The sequence below is a fragment of the Labrus mixtus genome, chromosome 14 (assembly GCF_963584025.1).
Source record: "Labrus mixtus chromosome 14, fLabMix1.1, whole genome shotgun sequence".
Taxonomy (NCBI): domain Eukaryota; kingdom Metazoa; phylum Chordata; class Actinopteri; order Labriformes; family Labridae; genus Labrus; species Labrus mixtus.
Window position 1 is genome coordinate 25619115 of NC_083625.1, and position 12550 is coordinate 25631664.

The window sequence follows — 12550 nt, forward strand, 5'->3', positions numbered from 1 at the left end:
CGTTTACTGTGCTGGTTTACATCTGTGTAGTAGAGCGTAATGGCAGTTTGGCAGAAGCCATTAACTGGAGCTACAGCCACGGCTAGCAGCGGGATGAAGACTGTTACATTTAAACACAACATGTGATTGGCATTGCTAGCCTGGATTAAGAAAAGTAGTAACAACATCTTAACCAACTAGTTTGTCTGACGCCGATTGGCGAAGATGACAATATTTAATCCTTTAGTCGGCTAATCGTGCGCATCCCTGATTTTTTACCATTATGGTACCGCTAATTTTCTTGGCTAGGAGAGCTAATAGGTCAAATCCTGGACTGTCACCCAGGACTGCAGTTGCTGTCCCACCATTAACTTAATATTTTAACCCAAACTGTGATCATTTCTTAAACCTTGCCAAGTAGTTTTGATGCCTAAACCTACCAAGTGTGGTTCAAGTTGTAAAACTGCAATTTGGTTGGGATCAGTTTCAACAGTTATTGAAATGGTTAGACAAAGATCTGCGTTTGGGCTTTTACATGGGACACAAACGTCTGACTCCTGTGCAAAAAAAAAAGCTTTCTGGCAGAAAGCTTTGAGCGCTCTGTAAGAATCACCAGCTCACTATGTTAGAGTGGTAGATGCCAATCATAGCACAGTAGGTTAGAGTAAGTTGGTAATCTTTTGTAAATATATAACATATATCTTCCCACCTCACCTGATACAAATCTGTGACTGCCAAGTCACAGATTTGTTTTCTAAGATATTTTCTTCCTGTTTTTTAACTTGGATTCTAGTCTAGATTCTGACTCTTTCTGGACTCTCTAGGAGACTGTTTTGTTGCACTGCGAGCACTGGGTCGGGGCATCAGGGCCAGGTGTAAGACTAATCTGATTGAAGTCTCCTGCTTATTGGCATGTACTCAACTCTGCCCTGCCAACTGGATTTGTGCTGCTTGAGAGGTTTTCCTGGAATAGGTTAGACATAATTGTTTTATGCTTTATTGGGTTAAATGTATCTTCATTTATTTAACACAAGCCTGTCATTTTACTTCACTATGAACAAATAAAAGTAGTTGTTTTTATAGATGCTGATGGAACATCCCTTCACAAACCACTGTGCCCTGTAATATCTTCCGCCAACCTCACTCAGAGCATTAGGATGATTTAAAAACTAGAAAGTAGGTCATCGGGAGCATTATGAAAGGCAGAATGATAGCAGAGATATGTTCTCTTCTTTCCTTCACTTAGACCTCTGTCACACACCATATTACTCCTAAACCATCCCCCAATTACTCACAGTTAGAAGAAAAACAGCAGCACTTTGTTAACCCAGTATAGGCAGACCTCTTGCTGACTCATGGCTATAGCCTTCTTAGGGCTGATGCCAGGGATATTATGGAAATGATTCATTAAAGGATGATGTTTTTTAGCTGGTTTTATCCAGCTCTCAGGGCAGCCTGACGGTGGGACATTTGATCTCAATTGCAAAGTGGCCCATTTCCCTCAGACATCACCACTGCAGTCTGTTTCAAGAGCCTTGTTGTGCCTGATGGCGTGCTGGCCATGGGGCAATCAGCTGTTCCTATTTCCAGCTCCAGTGTTTACAAATGGAAAATGTGTGTTGTTTCGGAAGGGAAATGAGCACCATTTTGGACAGACGATGTGAGCAGAAGATTACCTCGGAGCCCAATAGAAATGAATCAGGTATAGATTGATGGCAGCCACGGCTCATTAAGAGAGGAATGAGTGTGTGTTTAATTGATGCAGTAATTTCAGGCACTCAGGAAATGGCCCTTGGGTGGGTCTTCCAAATGGCACACAAATATTTACTATGGGCACAAACATTTTGTAAGCATATCTATGCAGGCCTGGGCACCTAGGGTCCGTGCCTGTGATACAGTGATACCACCATTGCACTGGCTAGTTTGGCAGGGTTCTCTGCCAGTCAGCTGAGCTCTGAACCTCTTAGATGACTCATCAGTGTGCATGAATTCCTCTCTGCTCTCTCTCAACCCCGATAACTCTTTGTACTGATGAGTGCAGATGAAGTTCCGCCTACACACTCCTCATCCGAGGCCAGATACAGGCCAAGAACTTTAGCATTTTGCTCCCATTTTGTCCGAGTCTGAAATGTAAGCAGTCATCACACACTCTTCCTTGCATACGAGCGCTTGGAGTATTTTACCAATAGATTGCCTGTGCTACTTCACACAAGAGCTTTTGACTTTCTAGCATCATGTTTCCTTTTATGCATGCTACTTCCCCCGGTCTCTGTGTGCACACATGGAGGCATGTGTGCTATGCATGACTTGTTTGGTCAGTGTATCCTCAGAAGTGGGTCAGAGTGCCCCAGTTCTCATTGTGTGGGCGTGCATGTGTCTGTGTATTGCATTTCAGTGTTATTTTGTCCTCATTGACTTATCTGCAAAAACATCTTCTTGCTCCCGTCTCTCCTGCTGTTCAGTGGCATGCTCTGCTCTTGTTTACCTCTCTCAAGGTGAATGAGAGCTTTTAATTCAACTTTGGTGCACTCGTTGACTTCTACAAGGCTACCAACAACTGCCTTTGGTCAGGTAGCTTATGTTTTGTCTTATTTAATCATGTCAGGCCATATTGAATTTACAAATAGCGGTCACGCCGCATGTGTAAGTGAGCTACCCTGTTGAGTATGTGCAGCAGGGCTGGGCTGCAGATTACATGATATAATAGTGTTTAGGCATCGCCTCTTCTTTTAAATTCCTTTAACCTTGACTCCCCTTAAATGCATGGAGAACACATCTGCCAGGCTGGTGTCAGACATTAGTAACACACACCGCTCGGGCAGCATTGTCACTTTTTATTAACGCCCAGAGCTTTGCATGGACACCAGCTGTTGCATCAAGTGGAAAAAGCCTTGGCGGCATGAATGACCTTGACTTTAACTGCCGCTCCTTTGGCTCTTCCTCCCTTTAATTCTTTTGTTTGGTCTCATACATTTTAAATGGCTTAAATGGATTACCATTCCTGCCAACGAAGGTCATTAAATAACTCACTTTTTTCAAAAGATAAAAAAAGCCTGTTACCAGCGAGTGTATTCAGGCACGAGTGTTAGTGGGTGGTGGGGTTGAGGGAATGAAGGTCACTTTTTAAGTTCTAATCCGTGACATCTTCATCGGCACATTCTGGTGATTTCATGTATCTTAGAAAAGCCGCTGAGATTGCTGTGACCTTTCCTGTTCCTGGTGTCTTCTTAAGTACAAGAGGTGTGAGACGAAAAGAGAGGGGAAATAGATGAAGAGCTGACCAGTAAGAGGATGATGAAGCTCTATGCCCTCCCCATCACTTGGCCTCCCTCTCGCAGTCAGTGGCTGACTGTAGGGGTAAAAATCACTTTAGAATGGTGCCTGCTCTGTCATTGGCTGACATTGTCAAGGATAATGGATAATCACCACAGAAACTGTAGAGCAGCTCATTGGTGCCGTGGTGTCCCGCGGTGGGGGAGAGGGGGGAGGGGGGGGGGTGGAGGTCATGCTTTTTGGGTGCCACCACCAATGAGATGACATGTTAACAGATGTGTAAGGTCATTTTGCATGTATACACAAGGGGAGATAATGTAATAGTAATGCACACATCACACATCCAGAGAGAGGAAAGGAGGAGGGCGGTGTGCTTTAGGGGCTCTGTATAGAGGACGGCTTTCCCTATATTAAGGTCATTTATTTAACAGCTCTGTCACGGAGGAAAACATATTTTCTCTTGCCCTTGCTGTAGCAGGGCTTTTTGACACCGGCTCTGTCATTACATGTCTCTCAAGAGCCTGAAGGTCCTTCCTTTTTTTCAAAAGAGTACTTAATGTGAGATAGTGAATGCAGTATCTCTGTTGTATATAAACTAACATAGTGCTGTGTCATCGTGTCCCTGTGCAGCCTCGTCTGCTCTGTATTGAAGTTTCTCTGGCAAAAACAGAGACAAGGTCAACTGTAATTCCAAAGGTTCACTGCCAGCAGCAAAGAGATTAACAGAATTTCCCATGTTGAATGGGTGTCAGTGTGCTTTTCCATTTGTATTTATTCTCTCAGTAACTGGGGAGGGGGCCGTATCATTACATATTAGTAACTTTGTCAGGCTTTGTTGAAGGTAAGCATGTGTACATGTTTACTGTGCTGATCAAGCAAGGTGTTACAGGGCATTCTGTTATAATTGCTTTAAGCTCGCTGGAGTGGAAATAGCCCTAATCCTGAGCATCTCAGATTAGCATGACAGTAGACGTCAGATGGCCCAGTATGACCAGGTTTACTTTTATTGTTGTCAGATTTAGGTCAACAGCTTAGAAATGGCCTTGAAGTGTAATTGACGCTGATGGGCCAATGTCACTTAAGTTTTCCTGTTCGAAACAATGCTGAATAACGCCTCATGGACCCCTGGTTGTTAAACAGTTCCAACCTGATTGTTTTCTTTCTAGTACCCAGACTTAATTGTGCACTGATAATTTAAATCCTGCTCATTTTGGAGGGGGGGGGGTTAAAAGTGCCACCTTGTTGCCCTTACTGTCATGACAACCTGTGGACCTTGGCCACAGGGATGGATTTCTGCCTGATTAGAGGCCTGCTGCCTTGTTGTTTTTGGCCCTGGCTACTGTTCTCTATGAAGTATTCAGACTGGTGGCCGCGTGGGTTGCCATGGCCTTTCGTCATAATCAAGGGCTGCTGTCCTGTTGTGTGACCTACTATGTCGGTCCACTCAGCGGACACCAAAGGTGAGGACGGCTTCAGGAAAGGACACGGGCAGCAGCTGAGGCGAGCTGGAAACTCTGTATTAATTAACCTTTATGGGAAGCGGCCAGGACTGTCGGAGGTGTCCTGTATCCACGGAAACCACGCTGACAGGGTTCAGAGCAGAGGTCTTCCAGGGCAGAGCTTCTCACACTGTCATAGCAACTGGCAGAATGCTCACCCCAGTGTCACCAGTTCAGTCCTCCTGACAGTGGTGTAGTGTGACAGGTGCACCTGATCCTAAAGCCACCACCTCTAGATAAACGCACACAGTAAAACATTAAACACACATTCAAGAGTCAAGTACAGCTTGTACCAATTCGTTACAAATATCTCTCCTGTGGTTCTCCATTGCTTTTGTACTGTTGTCATAAACACGACTCGCGTCATGTCAGCTTAGTTCACATTTTGGAAACAAAAGAGCCAGAAAGTGTGTAGGATTTATAGTTTGCCAGGTGTTTATAAAAATGCAGGTTCAATGATAACAGAAGTAGTCACCAACACAGATAGGACTCTCTGTTTATGTGGGATACTATGCATACATACATGTATATAAGTCACAGTGCACATTTCTGTGCGTTTGTCTTAACATTATTGCTTAAATACTACCTTGTGTGTATGTGGGTGGCTCCTTCTTTATGGAGACTGAGGGTTGCATCGTGTGAGATGCTGCTCAAGTGCATAAGGAGCAGGAGTGGGGAGGGGGGATAATCCACTGAAATGACAAGCTGCACAAGAAATTATTCACAGCTCTCACAAGGCCCTTCACTTTTGAAAGACATCGCTGTGAGGGGCTTACAGCTCACGACCTGAATGTTTTCAAGGTAGTGGGCTTGAATTTTCAATTTGGATCCAATCAGGCCTAATCTACATTTGTCGTCTGCTCAGTGGCTGCGAGGGGAGAGTGCAGAGAGAGGAAGGAGCCGTGTGCAGTCAATCTGAAATGTTGCTAAGTAACAGAGATGGCAGACGAGGTGGTGAAATGAATGTAATATAGTGCTGTACAAATTCCTGATTCTCACAGTTTCTCCTTTTTTTTCCTCTTTCCCTTCACCTTACCACCCCTCTCTACCACCCTCCTTTTCTATCTCTCTCACTACTGTAGGTCCCCCATTTGAGATCTGGAAAGCTTAAAGGCGCCACTGACAGAACCACTGCAAGGCCTACGACAGACATCCCAAACATCCACAGCCACGGAATGTGTCAACATCTTTGTGGTGAAATCCTGCTGACTCCTCTCTTGCTACTCACATAAGCCTGGATCTAGGCCTTCTGGGATCCTACGGTCTTTAAAGGCATACAACAATGCCTGGAAGGCCAACCTGCCCCAGTTTGCCTCAAACAATGGTTGCTGTTTCACCACAACGCTGACTTTGCCCACTACATAGAGGGATCACATCCAGCCAGTGCATCCGACGGTCCCCTGCAGGCTAACTCTGCGGAGTTGCCTGCCCTCTTTTTGGTATTTAGGAAGTACATGCCACTGTCAGACAGATGACCTAGTGGACATTTGTTTCCCAGTAACAGTGCTGAACCATACGAGGGGATCCTAGTATTGAACATGACTCATGGGGAGGAGCCTGGCCCTGAGACACACAAGGATTCAGCTGTTCTAACTTATCTGGAAGGTTTACTGATGCATCCAGTGGTAGCCGGGCCTGGGGCCACGGCAAGTGGGAGGTCTGAGGCTGCCCACAGCAACCAGGAACAGAGTGAAAAGGTGGGTGGGCCCTTCCAACTGCCCAGCCATGGCCCCACAGCACCCAAGTCTGGAACAAATGGGCCAACTCTAGGTTCTTCACAGCACCTGAAGAAGGCCCGCCTGCTGCGCTCTGGAGCCTGGAATGATCCAGTGAACCAGCAGAAGAGTTCACCCTCAATAGAGCTAAATGGACAAGGGGGTGGCCTGCAAAATGGAGCACTAGAGGGAAATCCTCATGCTGGGGAGAGCACATTGTTGGCTTCCTTGCTGCAGTCATTCAGTTCAAGGCTTCAGAGTGTGGCAATGTCTCAGCACTCCAATAAACCCCCCAGCGAGTGTTCCTCTCCCTCCAAGGCACCACCTGCAGAAAAAGAGCCACTTCCTGTCTATGGGACAGCCTCAAGCCGCTTGAAGGGCCTAATGAGGAAGAGTAAACTTCAAAATCACAGCAACACACCTTACAGTCGCAGGGGACATAGTCAGGACAGACCCCCAGAATCGCCTCGGTCAGCACACAGTGCCACCCCTCCGTCTGCGCCAACAGCTGCTGAATCAGTGTCCTGCGCAGAGCGTCTGAAGGCAGTGGCCAACATGGTAAAAATCCGTTCTAGTCCAGCACCTTCACCCAAGCCCAGTGTAGCCTGCAGTCAATTGGCTCTGCTACTTTCCAGTGAAGCCCATCTCCAGCAGTACTCTCGAGAGCATGCACTCAAAGCCCAGCTCTCTGGAAGATCTGCCAGTGAAAGGCTAGCTGCCATGGCAAACCAGCAGTATGGCCCTGACACAAGGCCACCTAGTGTCGGAGGGACCCCACCGAGAGTCCCAGACACACATAACTCCTTAAAATCCCCAAATGGAATGACAACAACTTCAACAACAAGTACACTCCCTCGAACAACCCTCTCCAGTCCACAGAGCCCCTCTTTGCTGCGTGGCCACAGCCAAAGCTCCCCACCCACACCCCCACATGCTCCAAATCACACTCACAGCCAACCACTTAAGGAGAAGCGAGGCTTTGACTCGCGTCCAACCCGTCCCCCCCAGACTTGCAGCAGCTTGTTGCTGCTGCTACTCAATAACCACAACAATCAGAAGCAGCTGACAAAGAATGGGCATCTGGAGGACAGCTGTGGAATTCTGCCACCAAGTGGCTCCTCTTCAGTCACATCGGACAGCGAATGCTCTACCCAGGAGAGGAGCCTGACCAAGGACAGCAGTGATGCAGAGAGTTCCTACTCAAGCTGCTCTCCTATTGACCTATCCATGAGAAACCGGGCCAATACACAAGAGATGGGGCCCAAAACTCACTCTTCCTCCTTCTCCTCTTCAACCTCTACCCTCTCTTCTACAACCACTGTGTATTCCTCCGTCCCAGTTGCATTTTCCCCTCAAGTTTCTGCTCAACCCGCCACCACAAACTTTTCACCATCCTCTACTGTTGTCTCCTCTGTTTCAACTGCAATTTCTTCATCCTCCTCCTCCTCTTTGTCTACATCCTCACTGGACAAACTAACAGAATCTTTAATAAACAAGTGGAAGCCAGAGTCATCAGGATCAAAGGTGCCCAAGAACAAGGAGCCTGAAAGGAGCCCTGACCCAAAATCCCACCCTAAGCTCACACTCATGCAGCTGCTTCTTGAACGAAGAAATCACGAGATGGTGAATAAAAGTGCAGTTAGCCAGGATTTGCCACTTGATATAAGTATGGCCGCCATGTCTCAAGGCCAACCAAAGGGACTGGTACCCTGGGAAGAGACTAGGACAAAAAGCCCCCTAGATAGACCTTTAGCCCCAGCCCAGCCCCTTTACCCACTTAATCGAGATCCTGGTGGAGCACTATCCCCATACTCCTACCCCTCTCCACATGTCCAGTCTAGCCCACTGGATTTGTGTAAATCTAAAGCCTTCCCTGCTGAAAAGTCTTCAGAGCCTGCTTTCAGTGCCAGTAAACTGTTACAGAATCTGGCTCAGTGTGGTACCGCTTCTTCCTCACCACCCATCCCCTCCAGTGGGGTGAGTCCGGAGCTAGATGCCAGTAGGCCGCTTGCCCTATTGGAAAGGCTTAATGCTCCAATCCACAGGACCACCACGACTCCACTCTCAGATGGACCCTCAGGCAGTGGCACGCCTTTAAGTCAGAAGGAGGCCTCTCCTCCATCCCAAATTGAGAACCTTTTAGAGAGGCGCACTGTGTTGCAGCTCCTGCTAGGAAATGGCACAGCTACTCCCACAGTCAGCCGCAAAGAAAGGCCAAGTGGTTGTGGCAGAAGGAGTGTAGAGATGGCTGGAGGGAGCTACGAAAAGATCCCCGGTGCACCCTTTGTCTGTGACAGCTCCAATGGGCCCCCTTTGGACGTAAAGGTCAAAACGGAGATTCTGGAGGAGGTGGGACCATCCTCAGCCATGTCTGAGGAGTCAAGTGGCAGGAAGAGACCTAGCAGTTATGAGAAGAATAGCCCCCTGTCAGATTCTCAGCAGGACTTTAAAACAGAGCCTCGGCCTACAGAGGTCATAGCAAAATATGGCCTGCTCAGCCAGTTGCTTAAACAACAGACTGCTACCTACTATACCAGTGCTGCTATGCAGGCTGAGTCACAGCCCAGACAGGTTAAAGAGGAACAGAGGGAGTATCCTAGCCCAAGTCCTAAGAAGAGACGCCTCTGCATTGATCGGACTGATTGTTTAAGTAGTAAGAGCTCTACAAGTGCAATGGACAGTGGTGACACACACATTTTTGCATCTCCTCCTGTTCAGGAAGAGCCCGAGCAGCAGAGGATTCTGAAGGAAGAAGTTGCTCCACCCAGGAGCCCACCAAGTGAAGCCCTCACCAGAGAGAGCCGGGGCTTCAATGTGCTCAAACAGCTGCTGCTCTCGGACAACTGCCTGAAGGAACTGTCCCAGCAACCCAGAGGGACACCCAGTCCCTCAGTCCTGCAAGCCAATGGCAAGGCCAATGGCAGCATTCTTAATCAGCCTTCCCATAATCACAGCTTCCTCCACCTCTCAAGCTGGCACCCCCATGGCTCCCTCAACTCAGGGCTTCCGAGTAATCTCAGACCACTGCCCACACCCCCTCAAGGTGACAGCCCTGTACGCACCCCCTGGAGCCGCCACCCCGCTCCATGGCCAGTGACTCAAAAACGGGACCCCCCTACTCTAGTCAAACAGGAGCCTGAGAGCCCTGTGCGATGGAGTAGTCAGGAGGAGGAGGAGGACGATGAGGGTTGTGACTCTAACCTGGACTCTCCACGGCTCTCACGGTCCAACCCAATCTTGTATTACATGTTGCAGAAGGGCAGCCTTCAGCTGAGGAAGGAGGTGAGGGATCAGGCGGAGGGAACCCAGTCAGTGGTCAGAGTTAAAGAAGAGCCAATCAGTGACATGCATGCTTATGAACACAGTCTGAGCTCCACCCCACAATCACCAACCCACAATGACAAGCACAGCCATGAGAGCCAGGGGCTGAGCCAATCATCTGAATAGAAGTTGTATCAACTGCAGAAAAAAAAAACTAAATGGAACCCAAAATCATTGACTCTTTTTTTCCTTTTTTTTAATAACTTGCCAAATTGGTTAGATGATACAAAAATAAAGTTGGAAAAAATGTTTTTTTTAAAAGTGGAATAGAGCAAGTTCAAATTCAAAGGCATACTTAAAATGCACAAGTGCTTTGGTTTGTCAGTTTTTGAATAGTGAGGTCATGAAATGATTCAAAACAGTCCCATCTTATCAAAATGTCAAATTGATTCATGGAAACCAACACAACCGATAAAGTTTGACCTTTCCCTATCAATAACTTGCACAATATAATTCATTTTGTCAATAACGAAGTCCTCCTTTACAATTTGGTCTTTTTTACACTTATTATTTATATCTGAATTGTACACATATCACTATTCCATGTCCTCTTTGTTGCCCACCATAAAAAATTTAGAAAGAACATTTCCAGCCCCATTTATTATTGATGACTCCAAAAATGTTAGTGCTGAGTTCAGTGGACATTTATTTATTTTCTCCATCAGAACATTTGCAGATAGACAACTTCCCATCAATTTTAGATAAGATTCCAAATAAAATCATTGTGGGGCAGACACAGTGGTCTATCACAACAACGTACACGATAAATTCATTCAAAGGAGGACCTTGAAAATAATGTTCACACTGCAGTAGCTTCAGTGAGGATCCAACATGATGAATGCTTTGTCTTGCTTTTCCTCCAGATTCATGTTGTGGTATAGTAACCAATGGAGTAAGAATATATCAATGGAGATTTGAATGGTCACACATCATTGGATTATGCTTTTTTGAATTGAACGTTTGAGGGCGATATTTGATGGTGCAAATTCAGGGTTAACTTTTTGCAAACTGTGCAGTTTTGAGCAGATGGGTCAACACTGCATGTGTGGTTCTTACAGTTGAGCAACTGTATTGAGACAGGTTTCTAGAGCAACAGAAGGCCGCAGTGTCTGAGTAACTTATCTTACCACCCTGGATAAACCGACACAACCTTGCTTCATGCACACAAAAAACGGAGTTTAAAGCCATGGCTTTTTGAATACATTTCAATTAAAAGAGCACCCAGAGTTTGCATTATCGAAGCTGAGCCCTCAGTGTCCTTTTCAGAATAATTTAACGGCATGTTTTTAAAAAAATGTCAGTATTGTTATCTGTTGAGAATTTGACAGTTTGTGATCTTTTTTTGATAATTTTTTAACTGTTGTGGTTTTTCGGACATCTTTAATTTCCGTGGCAGTCTCTTAACCCATAAAAATGTCAAAAGAATTGCATGATAACTAAGAGAAGACCCACTGGTACATCTTTGTTTTCAAAGCAGCTGGATACGTGTACCTGCCCCCCAATAATCACCAAGACAGGTTGGTGTCTTGAGGGATATCTGCTATCTAGCTCCTTATTTTGATTGTACTGTTAAGTTCACACATTGCTTTATCCATTTAGTCTTGTGATCTTTTTAATACATATACCCATGGAGTACGTCTCTTCGATTATTAATACATTTTCACAATGGTTAAATATATTTGTGTAAATAGTACTTTCAGTATGAAAGATGACTATTTTGTAATGTTTAAGAAAAGATATTACCCTAGTTTTTAATGCCCTGATATGTAAATATGAATTATATGCGTACAAGTGTACATACAAAGGCAGAGGATGCTATGCCCATCTTTTTTCGGTTGGTTTGTTCTTTGCATGTGTCTCTATGTGGTAAATGATAATCTATCCTGCGCTGTGTTGTGTAATAATGTCTGACTCTCCTCACTGCTGCCTGTTGCATGCAGACGCATGGGAACTACCTGTGTATCCCTACTGGTGATGGGGGAAAATGTCAAGTCTTAAAATAGGTCTTTTTTTATCACAGAGAGAGGTTCGTTTAGAATATGAGCAGTCCCTAAATAACCACAGACTGTTGAGCAAGTTGATTCAAATGTGTGAAAAATAAACGTGCATTGAATATTTTTGTGATTTTCTTTTCTGTTACTGGTTAACAAAGCTCTGTGAAAGAGCTCGGGGGCTATAGTGGGGGATTGACGTACAATCATAGATCTGCATTGTGCATCTAAATACATTTGTAGCAGCAAATATATAAAAAAAAAAAAAGGTGTTTCATTTTTTTCATGTGAAGACCTGAAACATTATTTCATTTTTTATGTTTTCATTTTTGGTGTTCATTTGCACTGATATCTCAGAAATAAAGTACTAAAATGCATGAACTAGTATGGATGTGTTCCTATCTTTCTAGTTTGCCAATGAGAAGTGTGTTTCATATGCAAATAAAAAAAGAGCTGCAAGTGTATCAGCTATCATGAGGTTTTCTGAAGGAAGCTGTTGTATTTTAGTAGCTATTATACAACCTTAATGTGTGCCTTTCAATTATTCTAAACCAGACATATTTAAAAAGACACTACAAAGAACAACTAAGGGGACGTAAATCAGTTAATAACATTTAGATAACCAAAACGATAAGGTTCAAACAACATGGTTGTATTTTTGATCGGATATAGGAGTCATACAGTAAAAGTCAGAGCTCTTAGCGGACATGCATCCATATATTATATTTACTATGTTTGAGTGTTAACTTGAGTACTTTCTTGAAATTTTCTC

The 12550-nt window shown here is 45.1% G+C and overlaps 1 protein-coding gene across 2 annotated transcripts in view; it reads left to right on the plus strand.

The window, feature by feature from the left end:
- The window catches only part of LOC132988532 (nuclear receptor-interacting protein 1-like), a 48250-nt gene extending 36095 nt beyond the window's left edge, over positions 1-12155 (plus strand). For both annotated transcript variants that reach the window (XM_061055984.1, XM_061055983.1), the window contains one exon: positions 5834-12155. In XM_061055984.1, coding sequence (XP_060911967.1) covers positions 6290-9913 — 3624 coding nt within the window. In that variant the 5' untranslated portion in view covers positions 5834-6289 and the 3' untranslated portion in view covers positions 9914-12155. The remainder of the gene's footprint in view (positions 1-5833) is intronic.
- The last annotated feature ends 395 nt before the right edge of the window (positions 12156-12550 follow it).